The sequence below is a fragment of the Bombina bombina genome, chromosome 10 (assembly GCF_027579735.1).
Source record: "Bombina bombina isolate aBomBom1 chromosome 10, aBomBom1.pri, whole genome shotgun sequence".
NCBI lineage: Eukaryota > Metazoa > Chordata > Amphibia > Anura > Bombinatoridae > Bombina > Bombina bombina.
In genome coordinates, this window is record NC_069508.1 from 41,516,927 (window position 1) to 41,544,046 (window position 27,120).

Consider the following 27,120-nt stretch of genomic DNA (forward strand, 5'->3'; position numbering starts at 1 on the left):
TAGAAAGAAACTAGTCGGTTATGTTTTAAACCCAGGAAGATCTAAATCCAGGAAAACCTAAGTTAAAACATGTCGGCATCCATTACTTTACAGAGACATGGAGGCAGAATTATCAAGCGGCGGGCGGACATGATCCGCTGTGGCGAATCATGTTCGCCCGGCATCGCTAAATGCCGACAGCATACGCTGTCTGCATTTAACATTGCACAAGCATTTCTAGTGAAATGATTGTGCAATGCCTCCCCCCGGCACATTCACGGCTAGCAGGGGATATCAATCATCCTGATCGGATCTGATCTCGATGATTGCTGTACGTCACCTCAGAGGTGGCGGATGAGTTAAGGAGTAGCGGTCTTATGACCCCTGCTTCTTAACTTAAGTTTTCCGGTCGCCGGAATCTTCGGGGGTATAATGCAGCATCCGCTGCTTGGTAAATCTACACCTAAATATGAATGAAATAAGTGTAAAGATTTTTTTTGTACATCTACATATATTTCTCTGCTTGGAACACATAACTATAGCTAGCTTTTATTTTTATTTTGTTTTTAATTACTATTAATATTATCATTTATTTATATGGCACCGCAAAATTCTGTAGCGCTAAGTAAAAAAATAGTATACAATGACAAAGATTTTTGATAAAATACAAGAAACATAAGTCTATAAACTTTTTAACAACAATTTTCCATGTACATACCAGTATATCAGCAATGTATCACTGATATTGCAATAAATCTGCATACAGAATACATATTTTCTAAGCATGTGAAACAGTCATTTTTGTGTGAAATGTGCATTGTGTTGCAGTCCAGGAACACACCATTTGAAAACAAACTCTTGTACTTATGCACTGCTAAAACAACCTGTGGGACTTCACCTTCTCTGGTGGGTAGTGTAAAAAGAAAATCTAAATTTTTCCATATTACATGAAAAACTGCTATAAGTGGCCAATTAAATAAATAATTTTGTTTTCTACACAAATGTAAACATTTTGGGCTTGATTATAAGTGGAGCACAATATCGCAGTTATGCTAACGCAATATATATACGCCCCACTCGCTAATACCAGCGCACATAAATCTACTCTGGTATCACAGGTGCAGCATGATGGGAACACAACCTGGTGTTCGCATTGCCCGGAAGCCAAGCGCTCACGAGAGCGAACTTCCATATACTCCATTGGGAGCCTCGTTTTCATGTCAAGCAGCCACCAGCAAACCACCTAGTGCAGCGCAGGAGGCAAATCGCACATCGTTGGGCAGCAATAAATATATATGAATATATAGATCTATATTTGTGTTTATATGTGTATATACTCATATTAACACACAAATATATATGTATATAGACTTATACATATATATTTATAGCGAAAACAAAGTCCCCCATTGACATCCATGTAAAGTCACTTTCAGTGACGTATTTTTTTTTTCTAACACACCACATCCCCCTCACTTTAACCCCTTATAACTGCTTTGTGCCGTTTAGAAAAATAAAAATACAAAAAATGGTCATATTATTTATTTGATGTTAGTCCTCTTTATTTGGGGGGCAATTGGGGCAACCCAATTCTGATATTGAGTTAATTATTTCTAGCGCTAAGTGTAAAAGTGAGCTTGCGGTAGCATTAACTAGCCACTTGTATTGGCAGGTTATTTAACATTCGCAGTAAAGGGACAAATTTGCCTTTTTACCAGCTTATGTTAAGATAGCGCCTCACTTGTAATCTCGCCCTTTATGTTTAATCCGCCAGCAGATACAGGAATCTAAATATCTGTTACTTTAATATTTTTCTGGTTATATGGAATTTAAAGGCAAAATTACTGAAAAATAAAAAGAAAACAAAAAACTGTGTTTTGATACAAAAATGAAGTCAAACATATATGTTCTTGCACTTCGCTGTTTAATACGTTTTGGAACTTTACAACAGCATATGTTTTACTTGGAAATCTAACGTGCGTATATTTTAATGCAAACCATATGTGTAAGCCAAATATTCCAAGTCCCTTGGAAAGTATGGGTTTTCAGTTTTACATTTCAAGTATAATAACTGCCTGCATGCATTTAGGTACAGAGAAAAGAATTAACCTATATTTATTTTTTAAGTGACAGCTCTTACTAACAGAAAAAAATCATATTAATAAATAAATATATATATATTTTTATAACAATAGAATCAATAAACAGCTCCCAAACAATATTGTGCAATAAAAATATAATATATTTATTAAAACATATAGGGCCACAAACAATTCTGGAAGTCAACTTTTAACGCATGTATTACAAGTTGAAAGTAAATTGTTTGAGCATGAGTGAAATCCAACACGTGCTAACTTTAGGACTTCGGATATCGCGACCGTGTTAACATTTTCTCCCCATAAACTTCAATGGAGTGCATTTTAAAAAAATACTCATTGCTCACGTGCTAACCCGACGCCGCATTTGACCTACAGCTCTAAACCCGAAGGTAGTAATTAATATTTCACATTTCAATGTTCTTTACGTAGAATATGTTCTTTTCATTTAAAAAAAATATATATATATATATATATATAAAAAAAATTAAATGTATATCATTACCATTATATATCTATATGAATATATACACATATAGGACATAGCACTTTTTTACTCCTGTTAGGTTTTGCGCATATGCATATTACAGTGGGTTATGTATTTATTTATATAAAATATTCAAGTGCGCTAAACCCAAATGTGGTTATAAATACTTTAAATTACAATGTTCTTCACATAGAAAAAAACATTTTATTTTTATTTTAAAAAATAATTTCTATTTATCTAATTTTTTATTAAATATATATCTATACCTATAATTACCATATGAATATACAGCTATAGATATATACAGATATATATAGGACTATATATTTTAAAATACAAAGAACGTTTTATATTATGTGAAGAACATTGGAATGTCAAATATTTATAATAAATACACAGTAAAACACATTATAAAATTGAATGAAAATAAATTTTCTTGTTTTAAAGTATTTGAGTGGCAAGTGTGTATGTGTATGTATGCATGTACAGGTATACCTCACTTTACAGCGCTTCACTTTACAGCGATTCACTAATACAGCGCTTTGTGGAGCTGAAGTTCAACCTCCAAGGATTTTGAAACAGTGCTGTAATCATCATCAGAATGCTAGAAAAGTGAATGGCACCATTTTGTTTTGCTTAGTTCACTCTGTTTATAGCATAACAGTGCAATCTGTGTCTCAGTGCTATAGTCTGGCAAATTTTACTACAGTAATTGTCACAATTTTACAGGTACAGTATTTATTGAATACTAATTGAATACTTGCTGTGCTAGTGTTAAACTAAACGTAGCACTAATGCACCCCTAATATATGTTAGTTCAGTCATGTTTTCAGGATTTTAAACACTGAAAAGAAAGCTAAAACTGCCTTGTTTCACTTTAAGGCGGTTTTAACTTTACAGCGGGGCTCCGGTCCCTAACCCGCTGTATGAGCGGGGTATACCTGTATGTATGTATGTCTGTGTGTTGTGTATATTGTATATTTCTCCAACATAGGTGTGTCCGGTCCACGGCGTCATCCTTACTTGTGGGATATTCTCCTCCCCAACAGGAAATGGCAAAGAGCCCAGCAAAGCTGGTCACATGATCCCTCCTAGGCTCCGCCTACCCCAGTCATTCTCTTTGCCGTTGTACAGGCAACATCTCCACGGAGATGGCTTAGAGTTTTTTAGTGTTTAACTGTAGTTTTGTTTTTAGTTGCAATTTCTTCTGCTAGAAGAGTTTCAGAATTATCTGCTCTGCAGTGTTCTCCTCCTTATCTGGTGTTCCATGCAGATAAGGTGGTTTTACGTACTAAACCTGGTTTTCTTCCAAAAGTTGTTTCTAACAAAAACATTAACCAGGAGATTATCGTACCTTCTCTGTGTCCGAAACCAGTTTCAAAGAAGGAACGCTTGTTGCACAATTTGGATGTTGTTCGCGCTCTAAAATTCTATTTAGATGCTACAAAGGATTTTAGACAAACATCTTCCCTGTTTGTTGTTTATTCAGGTAAAAGGAGAGGTCAAAAAGCAACTTCTACCTCTCTCTCTTTTTGGATTAAAAGCATCATCAGATTGGCTTACGAGACTGCCGGACGGCAGCCTCCCGAAAGAATCACGGCTCATTCCACTAGGGCTGTGGCTTCCACATGGGCCTTCAAGAACGAGGCTTCTGTTGATCAGATATGTAGGGCAGCGACTTGGTCTTCACTGCACACTTTTACCAAATTTTACAAGTTTGATACTTTTGCTTCTTCTGAGGCTATTTTTGGGAGAAAGGTTTTGCAAGCCGTGGTGCCTTCCATTTAGGTGACCTGATTTGCTCCCTCCCTTCATCCGTGTCCTAAAGCTTTGGTATTGGTTCCCACAAGTAAGGATGACGCCGTGGACCGGACACACCTATGTTGGAGAAAACAGAATTTATGTTTACCTGATAAATTTCTTTCTCCAACGGTGTGTCCGGTCCACGGCCCGCCCTGGTTTTTTAATCAGGTCTGATAATTTATTTTCTTTAACTACAGTCACCACGGTACCATATGGTTTCTCCTATGCTATTATTCCTCCTTAACGTCGGTCGAATGACTGGGGTAGGCGGAGCCTAGGAGGGATCATGTGACCAGCTTTGCTGGGCTCTTTGCCATTTCCTGTTGGGGAGGAGAATATCCCACAAGTAAGGATGACGCCGTGGACCGGACACACCGTTGGAGAAAGAAATTTATCAGGTAAACATAAATTCTGTTTTCTTCTGTTATGTGTGATCAGTCCACGGGTCATCATTACTTCTGGGATATAACTCCTCCCCAACAGGAAATGCAAGAGGATTCACCCAGCAGAGCTGCATATAGCTCCTCCCCTCTACGTCACTCCCAGTCATTCTCTTGCACCCAGCAACTAGATAGGATGTGTGAGAGGACTATGGTGATTATACTTAGTTTTTATAACTTCAATCAAAAGTTTGTTATTTTACAATAGCACCGGAGCGTGTTATTGCCTCTCTGGCAGAGTTTGAAGAAGAATCTACCAGAGTTTTTACTATGATTTTAACCGGAGTAGTTAAGATCATATTGCTGTTTCTCGGCCATCTGAGGGAGGTAAAAGCTTCAGATCAGGGGACAGCGGGCAGATGAATCTGCATTGAGGTATGTAGCAGTTTTTATTTTCTGAATGGAATTGATGAGAAAATCCTGCCATACCGTTATAATGACATGTATGTATACTCTACACTTCAGTATTCTGGGGATGGTATTTCACCGGAATTACTATGTTAAAAGTACATTAAACCTTTTAATAGGTATTTATTATGTTAAACGTTTTTGCTGGAATGTAGAATCGTTTGCATTTTCTGAGGTACTGAGTGAATAAATATTTGGGCATTATTTTTCCACTTGGCAGTTGCTTGTTTTAATTGTGACAGTTTCGTTTCTCTCTCACTGCTGTGTGTGAGGGGGAGGGGCCGTTTTTGGCGCTCTTTGCTACGCATCAAAAAATTCCAGTCAGTTACTCTTGTATTTCCTGCATGATCCGGTTCATCTCTAACAGATCTCAGGGGTCTTCAAACTTCTTTGGAGGGAGGTAGATTCTCTCAGCAGAGCTGTGAGACTTATATATTGACTGTGATTAAAAACGTTGCTCTGTAATTTTTATGTTTCAAATTTAATTATTGTTACTTTACTAATGGGAACAAACCTTTGCTAAAAGTTGTGTTGTTTTTAAGGATTGATGCTATAACTGTCTTTCAGTTCATTATTTCAACTGTCATTTAATCGTTTAGTGCTCTTTGAGGCACAGTACGTTTTTGTTAAATAAGATTGTAACCAAGTTGCAAGTTTATTGCTAGTGTGTTAAACATGTCTGATTCAGAGGAAGATATCTGTGTCATTTGTTCCAATGCCAAGGTGGAGCCCAATAGAAATTTATGTACTAACTGTATTGATGCTACTTTAAATAAAAGCCAATCTGTACAAATTGAACAAATTTCACCAAACAGCGAGGGGAGAGTTATGCCGACTAACTCGCCTCACGTGTCAGTACCTGCATCTCCCGCCCGGGAGGTGCGTGATATTATGGCGCCTAGTACATCTGGGCGGCCATTACAGATAACATTACAAGATATGGCTACTGTTATGACTGAAGTTTTGGCTAAATTACCAGAACTAAGAGGCAAGCGTGATCACTCTGGGGTGAGAACAGAGTGCGCTGATAATACTAGGGCCATGTCTGATACTGCGTCACAGCTTGCAGAACATGAGGACGGAGAGCTTCATTCTGTGGGTGATGGTTCTGATCCAAACAGATTGGATTCAGATATTTCAAATTTTAAATTTAAATTGGAGAACCTCCGTGTATTACTAGGGGAGGTTTTAGCGGCTCTTAATGATTGTAACACTGTTGCAATACCAGAAAAATTGTGTAGGTTGGATAAATACTTTGCGGTACCGGCGAGTACTGACGTTTTTCCTATACCTAAGAGACTAACTGAAATTGTTACTAAGGAGTGGGATAGACCCGGTGTGCCGTTCTCACCCCCTCCAATATTTAGAAAGATGTTTCCAATAGACACCACACGGGACTTATGGCAAACGGTCCCTAAGGTGGAGGGAGCAGTTTCTACTTTAGCTAAGCGTACCACTATCCCGGTGGAGGATAGCTGTGCTTTTTCAGATCCAATGGATAAAAAATTAGAGGGTTACCTTAAGAAATTGTTTGTTCAACAAGGTTTTATATTGCAACCCCTTGCATGCATCGCGCCGATTACGGCTGCGGCAGCATTTTGGATTGAGTCTCTGGAAGAGAACCTTAGTTCAGCTACGCTGGACGACATTACGGACAGGCTTAGAGTCCTTAAACTAGCTAATTCATTCATTTCGGAGGCCGTAGTACATTTAACCAAACTTACGGCTAAGAACTCAGGATTCGCCATTCAGGCACGTAGGGCGCTGTGGCTAAAATCCTGGTCAGCTGATGTAACTTCTAAGTCCAAATTACTTAATATACCTTTCAAGGGGCAAACTTTATTTGGGCCCGGTTTGAAAGAAATTATCGCTGACATTACAGGAGGTAAGGGCCACGCCCTGCCTCAAGACAAAGCCAAAGCTAAGGCTAGACAGTCTAATTTTCGTCCCTTTCGGAATTTCAAAGCAGGAGCAGCATCAACTTCCACTGCACCAAAACAGGAAGGAGCTGTTGCTCGTTACAGACAAGGCTGGAAACCTAACCAGTCCTGGAACAAGGGCAAGCAGGCCAGGAAACCTGCTGCTGCCCCAAAGACAGCATGAACCGAGGGCCCCCGATCCGGGACCGGATCTAGTGGGGGGCAGACTCTCTCTCTTCGCCCAGGCCTGGGCAAGAGATGTTCAGGATCCCTGGGCGCTAGAGATCATATCTCAGGGATACCTTCTAGACTTCAAATTCTCTCCCCCAAGAGGGAGATTTCATCTGTCAAGGTTGTCAACAAACCAGATAAAGAAAGAAGCGTTTCTACGCTGTGTACAAGATCTGTTATTAATGGGAGTGATCCATCCGGTTCCGCGGTCGGAACAAGGACAAGGGTTTTACTCAAACCTGTTTGTGGTTCCCAAAAAAGAGGGAACTTTCAGGCCAATCTTGGATTTAAAGATCCTAAACAAATTCCTAAGAGTTCCATCGTTCAAAATGGAAACTATTCGGACAATCTTACCCATGATCCAAAAGGGTCAGTACATGACCACAGTGGATTTAAAGGATGCTTACCTTCACATACCGATTCACAAAGATCATTACCGGTATCTAAGGTTTGCCTTCTTAGACAGGCATTACCAGTTTGTAGCTCTTCCATTCGGATTGGCTACGGCTCCAAGAATCTTCACAAAGGTTCTGGGTGCCCTTCTGGCGGTACTAAGACCGCGAGGAATTTCGGTAGCTCCGTACCTAGACGACATTCTGATACAAGCTTCAAGCTTTCAAACTGCCAAGTCTCATACAGAGTTAGTTCTGGCATTTCTAAGGTCGCATGGCTGGAAAGTGAACGAAAAGAAGAGTTCTCTTTTTCCTCTCACAAGAGTTCCATTCTTGGGGACTCTTATAGATTCTGTAGAAATGAAGATTTATCTGACAGAAGACAGATTAACAAAGCTTCTAAATGCATGCCGTGTCCTTCATTCCATTCAACTCCCGTCAGTAGCTCAATGCATGGAGGTGATCGGCTTAATGGTAGCAGCAATGGACATAGTACCCTTTGCACGTCTACATCTCAGACCACTGCAATTGTGCATGCTGAGTCAGTGGAATGGGGATTACTCAGACTTGTCCCCTACTCTGAATCTGGATCAAGAGACCAGAAACTCTCTTCTATGGTGGCTTTCTCGGCCACATCTGTCCAGGGGGATGCCATTCAGCAGGCCGGACTGGACAATTGTAACAACAGACGCCAGCCTACTAGGTTGGGGCGCTGTCTGGAATTCTCTGAAGGCTCAGGGACAATGGAATCAGGAGGAAAGTCTCCTGCCAATAAACATTCTGGAATTAAGAGCAGTTCTCCATGCCCTTCTGGCTTGGCCCCAGTTAAAAACTCGGGGGTTCATCAGGTTTCAGTCGGACAACATCACGACTGTAGCTTACATCAACCATCAAGGAGGGACAAGAAGCTCCCTAGCAATGATGGAAGTATCAAAGATAATTCGCTGGGCAGAGTCTCACTCTTGCCACCTGTCAGCAATCCACATCCCGGGAGTGGAGAACTGGGAGGCGGATTTCTTGAGTCGCCAGACTTTTCATCCGGGGGAGTGGGAACTTCATCCGGAGGTCTTTGCCCAAATACTTCGACGTTGGGGCAAACCAGAGATAGATCTCATGGCGTCTCGCCAGAACGCCAAACTTCCTCGCTACGGGTCCAGATCCAGGGATCCGGGAGCGGTTCTGATAGATGCCTTGACAGCACCTTGGAACTTCGGGATGGCTTATGTGTTTCCACCCTTCCCGCTGCTTCCTCGATTGATTGCCAAAATCAAACAGGAGAGAGCATCAGTGATTCTAATAGCGCCTGCATGGCCACGCAGGACTTGGTATGCAGATCTAGTGGACATGTCATCCTGTCCGCCTTGGTCTCTACCTCTAAGACAGGACCTTCTGATACAGGGTCCATTCAAACATCAAAATCTAACTTCTCTGAAGCTGACTGCTTGGAAATTGAACGCTTGATTTTATCAAGACGTGGTTTTTCTGAGTCGGTTATTGATACCCTGATACAGGCTAGGAAGCCTGTTACCAGAAGGATTTACCATAAGATATGGCGTAAATACCTATACTGGTGCGAATCCAAAGGTTACTCCTGGAGTAAGGTTAGGATTCCTAGGATATTGTCCTTTCTACAAGAAGGTTTAGAAAAGGGTTTATCGGCTAGCTCATTAAAGGGACAGATCTCAGCTCTGTCCATCTTGTTACACAGGCGTCTGTCAGAAAATCCAGACGTCCAGGCCTTTTGTCAGGCTTTAGCTAGGATCAAGCCTGTGTTTAAAACTGTTGCTCCGCCATGGAGTTTAAACTTAGTTCTTAACGTTTTACAGGGTGTTCCGTTTGAACCCCTTCATTCCATTGATATAAAATTGTTATCTTGGAAAGTTCTGTTTTTAATGGCTATTTCCTCGGCTCGAAGAGTCTCTGAGTTATCAGCCTTACATTGTGATTCTCCTTATCTGATTTTTCACTCAGACAAGGTAGTTCTGCGTACTAAACCTGGGTTCTTACCTAAGGTAGTCACTAACAGGAATATCAATCAAGAGATTGTTGTTCCATCCTTGTGTCCAAATCCTTCTTCAAAGAAGGAACGTCTTCTACACAATCTGGATGTAGTTCGTGCCCTCAAGTTCTACTTGCAGGCAACTAAGGATTTTCGACAAACGTCTTCCCTGTTTGTCGTGTATTCTGGTCAGAGGAGAGGTCATAAGGCTTCGGCTACCTCTCTCTCCTTCTGGCTTCGTAGCATAATTCGTTTAGCCTATGAGACTGCTGGACAGCAGCCTCCTGAAAGAATTACAGCTCATTCTACTAGAGCTGTGGCTTCCACTTGGGCCTTTAAGAATGAGGCCTCTGTTGAACAGATTTGCAAGGCTGCAACTTGGTCTTCGCTTCATACTTTTTCCAAATTTTACAAATTTGACACTTTTGCTTCTTCGGAGGCTATTTTTGGGAGAAAGGTTCTTCAGGCAGTGGTTCCTTCTGTATAATGAGCCTGCCTATCCCTCCCGTCATCCGTGTACTTTTGCTTTGGTATTGGTATCCCAGAAGTAATGATGACCCGTGGACTGATCACACATAACAGAAGAAAACATAATTTATGCTTACCTGATAAATTCCTTTCTTCTGTTGTGTGATCAGTCCACGGCCCGCCCTGTTTTAAGGCAGGTAAATATCTTTTAAATTATACTCCAGTCACCACTTCACCCTTGGTTTCTCCTTTCTCGTTGATTCTTGGTCGAATGACTGGGAGTGACGTAGAGGGGAGGAGCTATATGCAGCTCTGCTGGGTGAATCCTCTTGCATTTCCTGTTGGGGAGGAGTTATATCCCAGAAGTAATGATGACCCGTGGACTGATCACACAACAGAAGAAAGGAATTTATCAGGTAAGCATAAATTATGTTATCTATATACATGTTTATATTTGTATGTATATACAGTGGGGCAAAGAAGTATTTAGTCAGCCACCAATTGTGCAAGTTCTCCCACTTAAGAAGATGAGAGAGGCCTGTAATTTTCATCATAGGTATACCTCAACTATGAGAGACAAAATGTGGAAACAAATCCAGACAATCACATTGTCTCATTTGGAAAGAATTTATTTGGAAATTATGTGGAAAATAAGTATTTGGTCAATATCAAAAGTTCATCTCAATACTTTGTTATATATCCTTTGTTGGCAATGACAGAGGTCAAACATTTTCTGTAAGTCTTCACAAGGTTGTCACACCCTGTTGCTGGTATGTTGGCCCATTCCTGCATGTAGATCTCCTCTAGAGCAGTGATGTTTTGGGGCTGTCGCTGGGCAAGACGGACTTTCAACTCCCTCCAAAGGTTTTCTATGGGGTTGAGATCTGGAGACTGGCTAGGCCACTCCAGGACCTTGAAATGCTTCTTACAAAGCCACTCCTTCATTGCCCGGGCAGTGTGTTTGGGATCATTGTCATGCTGAAAGACCCAGCCACGTTTCATCTTCAATGCCCTTGCTGATGGAAGGAGGTTTGCACTCAAAATCTCACATACATGGCCCCATTCATTCTTTCATGTACACAGATCAGTCGTCCTGTTCCCTTTGCAGAGAAACAGCCCCAAAGCATGATGTTGCCACCCCCATGCTTCACAGTAGGTATGGTGTTCTTTGGTTGCAACTCAGCATTCTCTCTCCTCCAAACACGACGAGTTGTGTTTCTACCAAACAGTTCTACTTTGGTATCATCTGGCCATATGACATTCTCCCAATCTGCTTCTGGATCATCCAAATGCTCTCTAGCATACTTCAGACTGGCCCGGACATGTACTGGCTTAAGCAGGGGGACATGTCTGGCACTGCAGTGTCAGGGTTTTTTCCCTGTTGTTTGCCATGTGCTTCTGGCAGCCATTTTACTTACCTCTCTTCCTGACTATGGTGCATTGTGGGTGTTGCTGCTCATTTCCTACACTTCCTTTTATGGCCAGACTGGTGTGCATCATCCATGTGAGACAGGATGCAGTCTCAGAATTGTGATGTCATCACTTATTATTTAAAGGGCCTCTGTTCAGTATGCTTTGCCTTTGTTTTGTCTCAGACCAGTTTGTGAGAGTTCCTGTGTATTACCTGGCTGCCTGACGTCCTTCCTGGTTCCTGATCCCTGGCTTGTTCCTGACTCCGGCTCGTCTGACTATTCGCTTTGGCTCCTGACTCGGCTCGTCTGACTACCAGCTCTGGTTTTGACTCCTGGCTTGTTATTTGACTTGTGGACTTTTTATTATTTTTTGCTATGAATAAAGGTGTGATTATTTTTGCACTTCTCGTCTCAGTCTGATTCCTGGCACCCTGACATGCAGGATCTGAGTCCCTGGCGGCGTAGTGTGTTACTGATGGTAGCCTTTGTTATGTTGGTCCCAGCTCTCTGCAGGTCATTCTCTAGGTCCCCCCGTGTGGTTCTGGGATGTTTGCTCACCGTTCTTGTGATCATTTTGGCCCCACGGGGTGAGATCTTGCGTGGAGCCCCAGATTCAGGGAGATTATCAGTGGTCTTGTATGTCTTCCATTTTCTAATTATTGCTCCCACAGTTGATTTCTTCACACCAAGCTGCTTGCCTATTGCAGATTCCGTCTTCCCAGCCTGGTGCCGGTCTACAATTTTGTTTCTGATGTCCTTCGACAGCTATTTGGTCTTCACCATAGTGGAGTTTGGAGTGTGACTGTTTGAGGTTGTGGACAGGTGTCTTTTATACTGATAACAAGTTCAAAAAGGTGCCATTAATACAGGTAATGAGTGGGGGACAGAGGATCCTCTTAAAGAAGAAGATACAGGTCTGTGAGAGCCAGAAATCTTGCTTGTTTGTAGGTGACCAAATACTTATTTTCCACCATAATTTGCAAATAAATCCTTTCCAAATCAGACAATGTGATTGTCTGGATTTGTTTCCACATTTTGTCTCTCATAGTTGAGGTATACCTATGAAGAAAATTACAGGCCTCTCTCATCTTCTTAAGTGGGAGAACTTGCACAATTGGTGGCTGACTAAATACTTTTTTGCCCCACTGTACATATATAAATACACATGTATGCATACACAGTATATATATATATATATATATATATATATATATATATATATAGAGAGAGAGAGAGAGAGAGAGAGAGATTTCCATTTAAAACTGTTCCTAATTACCCACAGCAGAGAAGGTAACCTAAGTTACAACATGGCAGTTCCCATTGTTTTATAGACACTAAAACTTTACACTTATGTTGTCACTATTTAAACAACTAATGAAACTTTGAAAAATACATCTACATGTTATCCTCAGACTAATCTTTTCTTTGAATGCATCATTCTCTCTAGCATTTATTACGTGTTTAACATGATGAAGTATAAATCTGTGTCAGTAACATTGCTGTTTTTTTTATTTATTTGCTTATTTTGTATACAGTGCACTGCTATTTCTTGTTAGTTTTCAATGCCTGGGTAAACATTCAACAGGAACAAAGATATTTATGTATGACAGGAAAACTGTTGGAAATACAGAGCTGTAAATACTGATGATGCTCAGGAAATTTTGATTAATGTTAAGTCTCAGGAATTTGAGCAATGTTTTAATAAAGCTTGTTTACCATGTATACACAACTCATCTGTGATATTAAAGGGACTACAGAGTCAAATTTTGATTCACCGAAAAGGGGGCATTGAAAAATGTACAATATTCTTTGTCCTGTTAAAAAAAAAAAAAAAAAAAAAAAAATTATGCTTGTAGGACCATTACTATTCACCAATATGGTTGCTAGAGCAAGAGAACGATCAATGAATATTAATGTACTATCCATGTGCATGCATTTCCTGATAATTAATTGACAAAGAGTTTTAAAGGGATATAAAAACCTAAATGTTTTTTTTTTATCATTCTTTATCATTTACTGCTATTATTAATTTGTCTTTGTTCTCATGGTATCTTTATTTGAAAAGCAGGAATGTACGCTTAGTAACAGGCCCATTTTTTGTTCAGCACCTGGGTAACGCTTGCTGATTGGTGGATAAATGTAGTCACCAATCAGCAAGTGCTAGCCAGGGTGCTGAACCAAAAATGGGCCAACTTTGCATTGCGCTCAACTTGTAATACCAGCAGTGGAGGCTCCTCCATAGGAGCTCAGATGCATGTGAACCCCATTAGAAGAAAAAAAAAACAATTTTGGCTGAATAAATATAATTTTTCCAATAGCCTCCCTATTGCTGAAATTATATTTATTCAGCCAAAAGGGTTCCAGTCCAGTTTTGTAAAAAAAAAAGAAGCAATTTTTACTTCTATCTACACCGCACGTGCGATAGATAGAAGTATAGGCTTCAAGCCCTCTGCACTTATTTCTAAGTGCCTGCAGCGCTGCCCACAAATCAGCCTTATACCTTCCTAATTGCACAGTTTTTGCTGTGCGAGCGAGAAGAACCAGCCATCACCGTCGCACTGACGAGGCTCCTCCTCCCGCATACATGTGCGTGATGACGCATATCCCGCAGGAATTCCGTGCAAGTGTCGGTGAAGAAGCCCTGGGGTAGAACAATGAGTTTAGGCAGAATATAAGCACGCTGCTGCAGTTTATTTGTTTTAAGTGCTCAGGGCAGCAGCATAAAATGTATGTAAACTACACCTTGGTATATACATGTGGCACAAATCCTACCTGGGAACTGCCAAATCAATCATTCCACTTTAATTGGAAATGAGTTGTGCGGTTGTTAGTGTCAGAAACCAAGTTTAGTTTCTGCAGTCACAGCAGGTCTTCACTAGACCGTGTACTGCGACTTTTACCCCCAGCTAACTAACTTGCTACATATGGGCCCAGCCTGATGTCAGTTACATTTTCAGACCAAGGCTGCTCTCACCATTAAAGGGACACTGAACCCAAAATTGTTCATTTGTAATTAAGAAAGAGCATGCAATTTTAAGCAACTTTCTAATTTACTCATATTATCATTTTTTCTTCGTTCTCTTGCTATCATTATTTGAAAAATAAGGCATCTAAGCTTTTTTTTTGGTTTCAGTACTCTGGACAGCACTTTTTTATTGGTGGATGAATTTATCCACCAATCAGCAAGGACAACCCAGGTTATTCAACAAAAATGGGCCGGCATCTAAACTTACAGTCTTGCATTTCAAATAAAGATACCAAGAGAATGAAGAAAATTTGATAATAGGAGTAAATTAGAAATTTGCATAAAATTTCATGCTCAATCTGAATCACGAAATTACGTTTTTGGGTACAGTGTCCCTTTAAGTGTGACCTGTGCTGTGGCTTCATTTTATTCGGACCTACAAGCTGTGCAACCAGGTTAAGTAAGTCTCACTTAGCTAGTATAGTGTGGTTCTGTAATCCGTACCACTGGCATTTTTATATCACTCAAGACATAACATTATATGTACTGTGTATATTTATAGACCACTCTATATACATGCCACCGTTGTATGTACATTGCATACAAATTACTGATGTTCATCCTTCTCTATGCATGACTATGATATATGTACTGTGCATATGTACCGATCACTATATAAACTTGCCACTGTTATGTACTGTGTATGTGTACAAATCACTCTATATAGAGTCTACTGATATATACACACCTATATATATATATATAAGCAGGCATAGCTCTTATTGGTAAAAAAAAAATGAAGCAATTTGGTGGAGTGGGCGGAGTCATCGAGTTGGGGTGTATTTTTTTTAAGGAGTGGGGTCTAGTGCCCCACCAGCTTCAAACTTCACCAGCCGCCACTGAATACCAGCGCACATTACTCAGTGGAGCACAAATATTGCTTTCGCAAAAGCGATATTTTGCGCTCCACTTGTAATCTAGCCTTTTATGTGGAATTACATTTTGAGTTTGAGCTAAGGCCGCGAATATCAGGTGTTTTTTTTTTAGTGGAGATAGAAAAAAAATGTAGCAAAATATTGATAAATCCGTCCAAAGCCAAATATTTAACTACACGCACTGCAGGAATAGACAGTCACTTGTTAGTTTCCCATTGCACACATATATAATGCACATGATTATTAATGCCTTTGTGGTTAGCTTCATCAGCTTGCTGTAAATGGTCTGGATGTAAGTTAGATTAATTCATGTAAAAACTAATCAAAAATATACTCCCTTTTTTTTCATTTCAGGTGATACAGCAGGAAGACAGCAGGTTCCCACATCCCCACCAGCCTCTGAGAACAGCAGCGCCGCTCACAGTATTGGCAGCACACAAAGCACCCCCTGTTCCAATAGCAGCAGCGCCTAACCCAGGCAGCTGAAGACCAACGTAAAGGGCAGAGGTTCAAAGTCTCTGTTTGTTGACATAAGAGCTCTAAAGCTGGAAAGATTCATACTGTTCCTTTCTGAAAAGGGAAAAGGGATCTCAGTGTAATATTCATTTTTTTTTCTTCTCTTGGTAAATGCAGTCTTTGGACCTTTCCAGATCATGCTTTGCCAAAAGTGGTAATACTACTAATTATGCAGTGTACAAATCTGCAACACGGCTCTTTGCCTCTCAATGTGAAGTGTGTGCCAGTTTTAAGAATGCTGCTTTTATTCTGTTAAAGGGACCTACAAGTTGTTGTTGTTTTTTTTGTGTGTGTGTCTAAAAGAGCACACTTTAAAGTTGTATTTTATAAAAACAAATCCCTGTGCTGATAAAAAAAAAACATACTATTCAATGTTTATGCTTGTAGGATGTGTCACTATCCACCAATACTGCTGTGGGAGCTTTCATTATCAGCCATTGAGTTTCTAATCTGCTTAAAATTGGCCACAATTATAAATATATATATATTTCAACTTTTTAATTGTGCTCTTTTATATGCACTCCTATATGAGTTTAAAGGGATATGAAACCCAAATTTTTTTCTTTCATGATTCAGATAGAGCATGCAATTTTAAACAACTTTCTAATTTACTTCTTTTATCAAATTTTCTTTGTTCTTTTGGTATGTTTTGTTGAAAGCGGAGACGTAAGCTTAGGAGCCGTCCCATTACTGGAGCACTATTTCCTGCTATGTAGTGCTCTAGATGCCTACCTAGGTAGCTCTAAAACACAGAAGTAAATTCGAAACTTTTTTTAAACTTGTATGCTCTGTCTGAATAATAAAATAAAAATGAGGGGTTTCATATCCCTTTAAAGCTCGGTGGCTTTGTATATAGCAAATATATATATATAGTAATCAATAGAAATGGGTTGTGGGGTACAGTGTCTGAGGATTCCCATGGATACTTCAGCATGGATTCAATATTTAGCCACTAGAAAGCAGCACTTTCTGTTAACAATTTTTTTTTTTAATTTTTTTTTTTTGATCCAACTTTATTTTTTCCAGTCCTATTTACAAGCAACAATGGACAAATGTTTCTCTAAATTCTATTTCTAAGAGGCATCAGCCATCTTTCTAATCGTGTCCAATAAGCAACAGTTATGTCTTAATGTAGAAACCGCAAGAGCTCAGCGTCTTTAATGGTTCTGCTTGTTGCACTTGGAAAAATACTTTACAATCCAAGTGTCTGTTGATGGAAAAAATGTTTCCAATTCTATTCTCCTTTTTTTTAAAAAAAATAATTCAACTGTATAAAATAGTCTACATACAGTTCTTTTTAAAATAATTGCTTTGTTTTTGTCGGGTTTTTATTTTTTGCAAAGAGACGACAAAGCAAAGATTCTCACGAGACAATAGTTTAGATGGGGTGATTCAAGATATGTGTTAACACCCGGTGGAAGTATTGATTGAATGTATATAAAAATAATCTGGAAAAGTGGACAAATAATTCTTAACTTTTTTTTGTAATTAACATTTTGTAAACAAGGGAATTGTTTTAGCTTTATAAGCAAGATATTTTATTGCCTGCAACTAACTCCTAGTGAGGGATTGTGATCACTACAGATATTTTACATTTGTACTATACTTGGGTATATTAAAGGTTTTAAAACTAAACAAAGTTCCTATAAATAGGTTGTCCATGAATATCGTAAGCAATTTGCAGTATATTTTCATTAAACCATATGTTATTCAGTGCTGGATTGGCCCACCAGGATACTGGGAGATTTCCTGGTGGGCTGCTGGCGCTGCAGAGCCACATCTAATGGGCAGAGGTGCAGAGGGAGCCTTCAGGAAGCGAGGCTTCTGTGCTTGCATATATTCATGGCCGCTCCGCTACTGTCTCTGGGGAGGGGGCCTGGGGGGGGGAGATCAGTGGCCCCTTAAAACAGAAGAATGGCAGACAACTAAGGCAAGGTGGGTGGGGGCTGGTCTGCAAATAATTCCAGGCCTGGTTTGATTTCCCCGTCCAGACCTGATCTTATTCTGCAGCTTTCTAAACAGAAAAATAGCACACACTACCACTGAAAGACAAAACTTTCAAGTATTTTTAAATTCCGCTAATGTTTGTTTTTCGTTTCCACGCATGCACAACAAGCGCCAATTTCTCTGGCATGCATTAGTGAGGATTACCCCCAAAGCGCCTTTACATTCAAGGGTTGGCTTGTGGCAAGACTATGGGCAACTGGGAAACATTTTCGTTTGAGAACTGCATAATAAGGTCATTTTTAATATGAGCATAATGCAAATTGTTTAAGAGATTCATGTAAAGTCTATCTATAAGATTTTATTTTGGGAGACGTATGTGTCCCTTTAAGAGATATATGTAACGTCTATATATGAGATTTTATTTGGGGGGAAGTATGTGTCCCTTTTAATACACGCAATGTGCATCTGTCATAAAAGTTGTGATCACTTAATATCAAAACATAATCCCACTGGAAGTTATTTGTAAGGCATAAGTTGTTTTTTTTTAAACGTTTCTGGCAATTATCTGAGAAATATGACAAATTATATATGCAAATGTAAGTAACCCGCGCCAGTCCAACAAACAAAAAATACCTTTTCTACATCAATTTGTTATTTAATATAATATCATTGGTTCATAAGGAACCATAAAAGCTAATCCTTTGATCACACTCATACGTGCATTTACATTATCTATCTTGATTACTGTGAATTATTACTGATTATTCATTTCTTATTGAAACATGTTAGCAATGCTCAAATAGACTTTTATAAAGGGTTATGGAGTGTCATTTTCCCAGTGTTACTCAGTAAAAAGGATGCAAATGTATGCAGTAGAAATATTCTCTTGCTAGAGAGCCTTAGTAACGCTGTATCTCATTTGCAAGGCAGTGATAATCATCACTGATGGTCTCTAGATGTCGATGCCTGGAGCATACAGACATAGGCTCTGTATATAACAGCCAACCTTTAACAAAAAGACTGATATAGGGGCCGAATGATCAATCTCGATACCGCTACTCCATAACTTGTCCGCCTGCTCTGAGGCGGCGGACAGAAATAAACCCAATTGAATACGATCGGGTTGATTGACACCCCTTGCTAGCAGCCGATTGGCCGCAAATCTGCAGGGGGCGGTATTGCACAAGCAGTTCTGGTGAACTGCTTGTGCAATGATAAATGCCAACAGCGTATGCTGTCGGCATTTATCGATGTGCAGCGGACATGATAGGCTACATCGTATCATGTCGGCTAGCACGTTGATAAATATACCCCATAGTCTTTACTACATGTTGTGCATATATTGTCCCATTAATAACCTGTACTAAGAAGGGAGACCCTTTAAATATGCTGTTTAATGCAAAACAGATGCTTGTAACCATAACGCTTTGAGTGACAGATCGCTATGTTTGTATATTATCTTGTAGACATTCAGGTCTTGTACTGACATAGGACTAGATTATGAGTGGTGTGCTATTTATCGCTCCCGCACTAACTCCGCTAGAAGTAAGCTTTTTGCATGCGTCGGGTACCGAGCGTATTTCAAGTTGAAAGTAAAAAGTTTTCGCTCGTGTGCTAAACCCGACGTCCACAGAAAGCCAAACTTCGAATATCACGACCACGTAAATGTATTCCCCCCCATAGACTTCAATGGAGCGTGAAAAGTGTGGGGGGAAAAACTAACACCCAACAAGTCACGCAAACCCAATCACATTTTATCAAGTGCGCTAACCCGACATGAAATTTTAATTAGATATATACATATATATATATATATATATATATATATATATATATATATATATAGGAATATGTATTTAAAAATACTTAGAACATATTACCCTATGTGAAGAACATTGTAATGTGAAATATTTACAGTACAAACACAGTTAAACAATTTATTAAATATAAATATTGCATAAATATGATTTTCATCTACTTGACTGCAAAGGGCTCGAATGCACTTAGATATACTGTGTATATATGTCTGTAAATACATATATACACATATAAATACATAGATACATATGTAAATACATATATACACATATAAATACATAGATACATATGTAAATACATATATACACATATAAATACATAGATACATATGTAAATACATATATACACATATAAATACATAGATACATATGTAAATACATATAAACAAAAAAAATATATATATATATATAAATACACACACACATATACATCATTAGACCTGTATATGTATGTATCTCTATGTTAAAGCCCTTCATAGTCCTTTTGTTTCTAACACCCGAGATCTCATATCTTTGAGCCCTTATAACTTTTTAATGCAACTTATTATTTAAAATAATTTTTATTAGATTATGTTATTATGAGTGTAACTTTACTTTTTCATGGGTTTTGTGCAACTTTTTATTCAAGCGTAACGGTTAACAAGAGCTCTGAAGTCGAGCTAACCCGTTGCGGGTTAAATTACGCCCTAGCAAACACGTTAACTTTTAACTTGTAATATGCGCACTACTTCCCACATGCAAACACCCGCAATAAACCCCTTATCGCTTTCACACAACTGTTAGTGCGCCACTCGTAATAAAGCCCTTAATTATTATTATCGGTTATTTGTAGAGCGCCAACAGATTCCGCAGCGCTAAATCTTTTGTTCAGTTCTAAATGTATTAAATAAACCTTTACAAAAATACAAAAAACCCTAAAGCCTTAACATGGAATATGTTTTATTCCAGATGCACTAAAATTGCAATAATATTTTATTGCTAATTACACAAATGTGTACGCAATTAAGTTAAAAAAAATAACTGTCCAAAACTGCTGGCACTTAATACTGTTTTTGTTCTTCTTTATGGTTTGGCGACCAGTTTTGCTCATTTCAAGTAAACAGATATTTTGTTTTTCCAACAATCTGTCTGTTTCTACAATCAGCAGCAGTTTTATACTAATTCAATTTCATGGCCGTATTTAAAGAGCCCACATAGTTTTTATTTAGTTTTGTTATCGCTATTATATTCACAGATGTGGTCAGGATAGTTGTGTAAATGCACGTTATTGGCTAAAACAAAATCTTTAAAATAATAAATATATTTTTATTGCTAAGAGAAAAGTTTTTTTGTTTTTTTTTTCATTTGCATCTTTAAAGTGATACTAAACCCAAATTTCAGATAGGGCAGTAATTTTAAGCAACTTTCTAATTTACTCCTATTATCAATTTTTCTTCGTTCTCGTTTATTTGAAAAAGCTGGAATCTAAGCTAATGACCTGACCCATTTTTGGTTCAGAATCCTGGGTAGCGCTTGCTGATTGGTATCAGCAAGCGCTACCCAGGTGCTGAGCCAAAAGTGGTCCGATAGCAAGAGAACGGAGAAAAAAAATTGATCATAGGAGTAAATTATAAAGTTGCTTAAAATTGCTGCTCTATTTGAATCATGAGAAAAAAAAAATGGGTTAAGTGTCCCTTTAAAGGTTTAACGGCATATGTGCAAATTAGCTGCCTTCAAATGTTTTTCTAATCTTCTTAAACACCCAAGCGTATTAGGATACTTGTATTGTATTGTAAAAATACATCATTCATTAAAAAAAAAAAAATTATTAGGCTGAACTACAGAACATAAAATGTGTGTATGTGTATATATATATATATATATATATATATATATATATATATATATATATATATATATATATTATTTTTATTCTAAATCAGTAGGTTAAAACATTTTTTACACATTAATATGGGTGTTTGATTGGTTTAGAAGAATCAGTTCATAACGTTTTTTTGCCAGATTGTGTAGAAGATGCAGTTACTATTTTGTCGCCATTAACGGTGTTTTGAATTCCTCTGGCAGCGAAAGAGTTAATATAAGCTACCCGTGTTGGACAATCCTATGCTTTGCCGAACTTGCAACTGAATGTATTTTATAAGCATAATATTTGTACAAACTTTCTATAAAAATGTCTTCAAAGAAGACAAGAGTCTTTACTTTACGTATAGCTATATTTTACTACATTATATATATAAAGATTATATTTAAATGTTTTTAAGAGAAATATAAGTTACTCTATAAGATTGCTTTTTTTTATCATTTAAGTTACTGTGAAAATGTCCACCCCCTGTAAATATCCGACCCCCCCCCCCCCCAAACTCCGTCCATTTCACACTTTTTACTGAAAAATGATAGTTTGAAGTATGGTTTGGACTAAAACATTTGTAAAACACCTTAAATGTATATTTTTGAGAGAAATTTGTATTATCATTGATTTACTTTTTATTGATAAATATATCTACAAATTAATATTTTACAGTCTAAAAATACCTATTATTCTATGTAAATGTATATAAAATGTCACTTGCAATTTATCGGAATATATTATATGTAGAGTTTTTTGTCTGTTAAAAAATGTATTTGCTAAACGTTATGCTTTGCAGAATTATCATGTATTAGTAGACTTTGTCTTTAATATACCTGTGTAGTAGTAATTTCTTTGCTGTATTGTTAATACTGCACCTGTGGTCACCGTGTCTGCATCTCACATTTTTTACTTGGAGTTATATTCAAATTCTAATTGAAAATTATCTCTCTAAACCCTATGGGGTAGATTTATCATACCCCGGGTGGACATGATTCGGTATAGCAAATCATGTCCGCCCTACATTGCTAAATGCAGACAGCATACGCTGTCGGCATTTAAAATTGCACAAGCAGTTCCTAGTAAATCGGCCCCTATGACTTAAATTGGAAGGTTTCACCAATTTCTTCAGTAATTAAAGAGACCTAAAAGTAAACATATAGAACATGCAATTTCTCATATACATCCATTATCAAATTTACTAAACCCAATTTTTTTCTTTTATGATTCGGATACAGCATGCAATTTTAAGCAAAATTCTACATTATCAATTTTTCTTTGTTCTTTTGGTATCTTTATTTGAAAAAGCAGGAATGAAAGCTTAGGAGCCAGCCTATTCTTGGTTCAGCACCCTGGATAGCGTCTTCCGGCTCCAAAACCGGTCAAAAATAAATTTTCATTTTTTTTTTTATTTTTTTTTAAAAAAAAAAGTCCCTTAAATATAATTCCTATGCAATACTGAAACCTTAACCTTTTGGTATGTTGCCCTCAGTATATTTATGTTCTTCTATAAGGGTCTCAATGTGTTAGTTTGTGCTATTTTATCTAACACAAACATTCTAATGTCTTCTCACTTTATGTGACTGATTTATCCAAGAAGTTATTATTATTTTTTTTCTGGAAGGATAAATTAATCACATAAAAATAACTCTGTGTATCATTCTATCCCATTGTATGTGAACTTCCAAATACAAAAATCACAGTTTGTCACTGCAGTTTAACCCTTCTGTGCTTAAGATGGCACATAATCTGACCTTCCAATTGTCATAGTGGTACTGAATTTGAAAATCAGTGTATTCTGAAATTAACTTTGAAGTTTGTTTTATATCCACAGACAAAAATTAGATAGATGACATCCAAGTCTGCAATCTTTATATAAAAATGAGGCTGCCCCGCCCCCTGCATTTGTTCCATGCTGGCATGTTGACAGCAGGGAATTAGCGGTTATTAGGTTTATTCACTGGACTGTTGTGCCCGGGTTACAGTCCTTAAGGATTACAAAACTGCATGTTTTATAATTGTTATTGTAATCTGTTGACCTACAATCTATTATGGAAAGCCTTAAAACATAGCCTGTCCACCCAAACACACTCTTATTTTAATGGCAATACTTTTTGTGTGTTTGCATACATACCATTTATTTATTTGTAATTCTGCAACAGTAGTTTCTTACCTTAAGCAATCCTCTGGGCAGAACTGCTATTGAAGGAACTCTCATAGGCTACAACAGGTAATAACATAGGTTATTGCCAGAACTCCCATAAGCTACAGATGGAAATCCCATAGGCTGTTAGTAGAACTCCCATAAGCTACAGATGGAAATCCCATAGGCTGTTAGTAGAACTCCCATAGGCTACAGATGGAAAATCCCATAGGCTGTTGCTAGAGATCTCTTAGACTATTGGTAGAAATACAATTGGCTGTTGGTAGATATTTCTTAGACTATTTTTGTAGAGCTCTGATAGGTTGTTAGAGATCTCATAGACTACCGGTAGAGATCTAATTGGCTGTTGGTAGAGATCTCATAGGCTATTGGTAGAGATCTCATAGGCTATTGGTAGAGATCTCATAGGCTATTGGTAGAGATCTCTTAGGCTATTGGTAGGGATCTCTTAGGCTATTGATAGAGATCTTTTAGGCTATTGGTAGAGATCCTATAGGTTAATTGTAGAGATCCCATTAGTAACATTTTGTTTTTTCTTTTAAATTTTAAAACACATTTCTCCAACATAGGTGTGTCCGGTCCACGGCGTCATCCTTACTTGTGGGATATTCTCTTCCCCAACAGGAAATGGCAAAGAGCCCAGCAAAGCTGGTCACATGATCCCTCCTAGGCTCCGCCTACCCCAGTCATTCTCTTTGCCGTTGTACAGGCAACATCTCCACGGAGATGGCTTAGAGTTTTTTAGTGTTTAACTGTAGTTTTTATTATTCAATCAACTGGGGGTAAGGGCCACGCCCTTCCTCAGGATCGGCCTTTCAAGGCAAAAAATAAACCTAATTTTCGTCCCTTTCGTAGAAACGGACCAGCCCAAAGTGCTACGTCCTCTAAGCAAGAGGGTAATACTTCTCAAGCCAAGCCAGCTTGGAGACCAATGCAAGGCTGGAACAAGGGAAAGCAGGCCAAGAAACCTGCCACTGCTACCAAGTCAGCATGAAATGTTGGCCCCCGATCCGGGACCGGATCTGGTGGGGGGCAGACTCTCTCTCTTCGCTCAGGCTTGGGCAAGAGATGTTCTGGATCCTTGGGCGCTAGAAATAGTCTCCCAAGGTTATCTTCTGGAATTCAAGGGACTTCCCCCAAGGGGGAGGTTCCACAGGTCTCAGTTGTCTTCAGACCACATAAAAAGACAGGCATTCTTACATTGTGTAGAAGACCTGTTAAAAATGGGAGTGATTCATCCCGTTCCATTAAGAGAACAAGGGATGGGGTTCTACTCCAATCTGTTTATAGTTCCCAAAAAAGAGGGAACGTTCAGACCAATCTTAGATCTCAAGATCTTAAACAAGTTTCTCAAGGTTCCATCGTTCAAGATGGAAACCATTCGAACTATTCTTCCTTCCATCCAGGAAGGTCAATTCATGACCACGGTGGATTTAAAGGATGCGTATCTACATATTCCTATCCACAAGGAACATCATCGGTTCCTGAGGTTCGCATTCCTGGACAAACATTACCAGTTCGTGGCGCTTCCTTTCGGATTAGCCACTGCTCCAAGGATTTTCACAAAGGTACTAGGGTCCCTTCTAGCTGTGCTAAGACCAAGGGGCATTGCTGTAGTACCTTACTTGGACGACATTCTGATTCAAGCGTCGTCCCTTCCTCAAGCAAAGGCTCACACGGACATTGTCCTGGCCTTTCTCAGATCTCACGGATGGAAAGTGAACGTGGAAAAGAGTTCTCTATCTCCGTCAACAAGGGTTCCCTTCTTGGGAACAATAATAGACTCCTTAGAAATGAGGATTTTTCTGACAGAGGCCAGAAAAACAAAACTTCTAGACTCTTGTCGGATACTTCATTCCGTTCCTCTTCCTTCCATAGCTCAGTGCATGGAAGTGATCGGGTTGATGGTAGCGGCAATGGACATAGTTCCTTTTGCACGCATTCATCTAAGACCATTACAACTGTGCATGCTCAGTCAGTAGAATAGGGACTATACAGACTTGTCTCCGAAGATACAAGTAAATCAGAGGACCAGAGACTCACTCCGTTGGTGGCTGTCCCTGGACAACCTGTCACGAGGGATGACATTCCGCAGACCAGAGTGGGTCATTGTCACGACCGACGCCAGTCTGATGGGCTGGGGCGCGGTCTGGGGATCCCTGAAAGCTCAGGGTCTTTGGTCTCGGGAAGAATCTCTTCTACCGATAAATATTCTGGAACTGAGAGCGATATTCAATGCTCTCAAGGCTTGGCCTCAGCTAGCGAGGGCCAAGTTCATACGGTTTCAATCAGACAACATGACAACTGTTGCGTACATCAACCATCAGGGGGGAACAAGGAGTTCCCTGGCGATGGAAGAAGTGACCAAAATCATTCTATGGGCGGAGTCTCACTCCTGCCACCTGTCTGCTATCCACATCCCAGGAGTGGAAAATTGGGAAGCGGATTTTCTGAGTCGTCAGACATTGCATCCGGGGGAGTGGGAACTCCATCCGGAAATCTTTGCCCAAGTCACTCAGCTGTGGGGCATTCCAGACATGGATCTGATGGCCTCTCGTCAGAACTTCAAAGTTCCTTGCTACGGGTCCAGATCCAGGGATCCCAAGGCGGCTCTAGTGGATGCACTAGTAGCACCTTGGACCTTCAAACTAGCTTATGTGTTCCCGCCGTTTCCTCTCATCCCCAGGCTGGTAGCCAGGATCAATCAGGAGAGGGCGTCGGTGATCTTGATAGCTCCTGCGTGGCCACGCAGGACTTGGTACGCAGATCTGGTGAATATGTCATCGGCTCCTCCTTGGAAGCTACCTTTGAGACGAGACCTTCTTGTTCAGGGTCCGTTCGAACATCCGAATCTGGTTTCACTCCAGCTGACTGCTTGGAGATTGAACGCTTGATCTTATCGAAGCGAGGATTCTCAGATTCTGTTATCGATACTCTTGTTCAGGCCAGAAAGCCTGTAACTAGAAAGATTTACCACAAAATTTGGAAAAAATATTTCTTCTGTTATGTGTGATCAGTCCACGGGTCATCATTACTTCTGGGATATTATCTGCTCCCCTACAGGAAGTGCAAGAGGATTCACCCAGCAGAGTTGCTATATAGCTCCTCCCCTCTACGTCACCTCCAGTCATTCTCTTGCACCCAAAGACTAGATAGGAGGTGTGAGAGGACTATGGTGATTATACTTAGTTTTTAGAACTTCAATCAAAAGTTTGTTATTTTACAATAGCACCGGAGCGTGTTATTACCTCTCTGGCAGAGTTTGAAGAAGAATCTACCAGAGTTTTTCTTATGAT

General features: G+C 39.2%; 1 protein-coding gene across 1 annotated transcript in view; it reads left to right on the forward strand.

Moving 5' to 3' along the window:
• TGFBR3 (transforming growth factor beta receptor 3) overlaps positions 1–22,396 on the forward strand; it is a 322,664-nt gene extending 300,268 nt beyond the window's left edge. Inside the window, exon 17 of the mRNA XM_053694009.1 lies at positions 15,889–22,396. Within this exon, the coding sequence (XP_053549984.1) occupies positions 15,889–16,007 (119 nt within the window). The 3' untranslated portion in view covers positions 16,008–22,396. The remainder of the gene's footprint in view (positions 1–15,888) is intronic.
• The last annotated feature ends 4,724 nt before the right edge of the window (positions 22,397–27,120 follow it).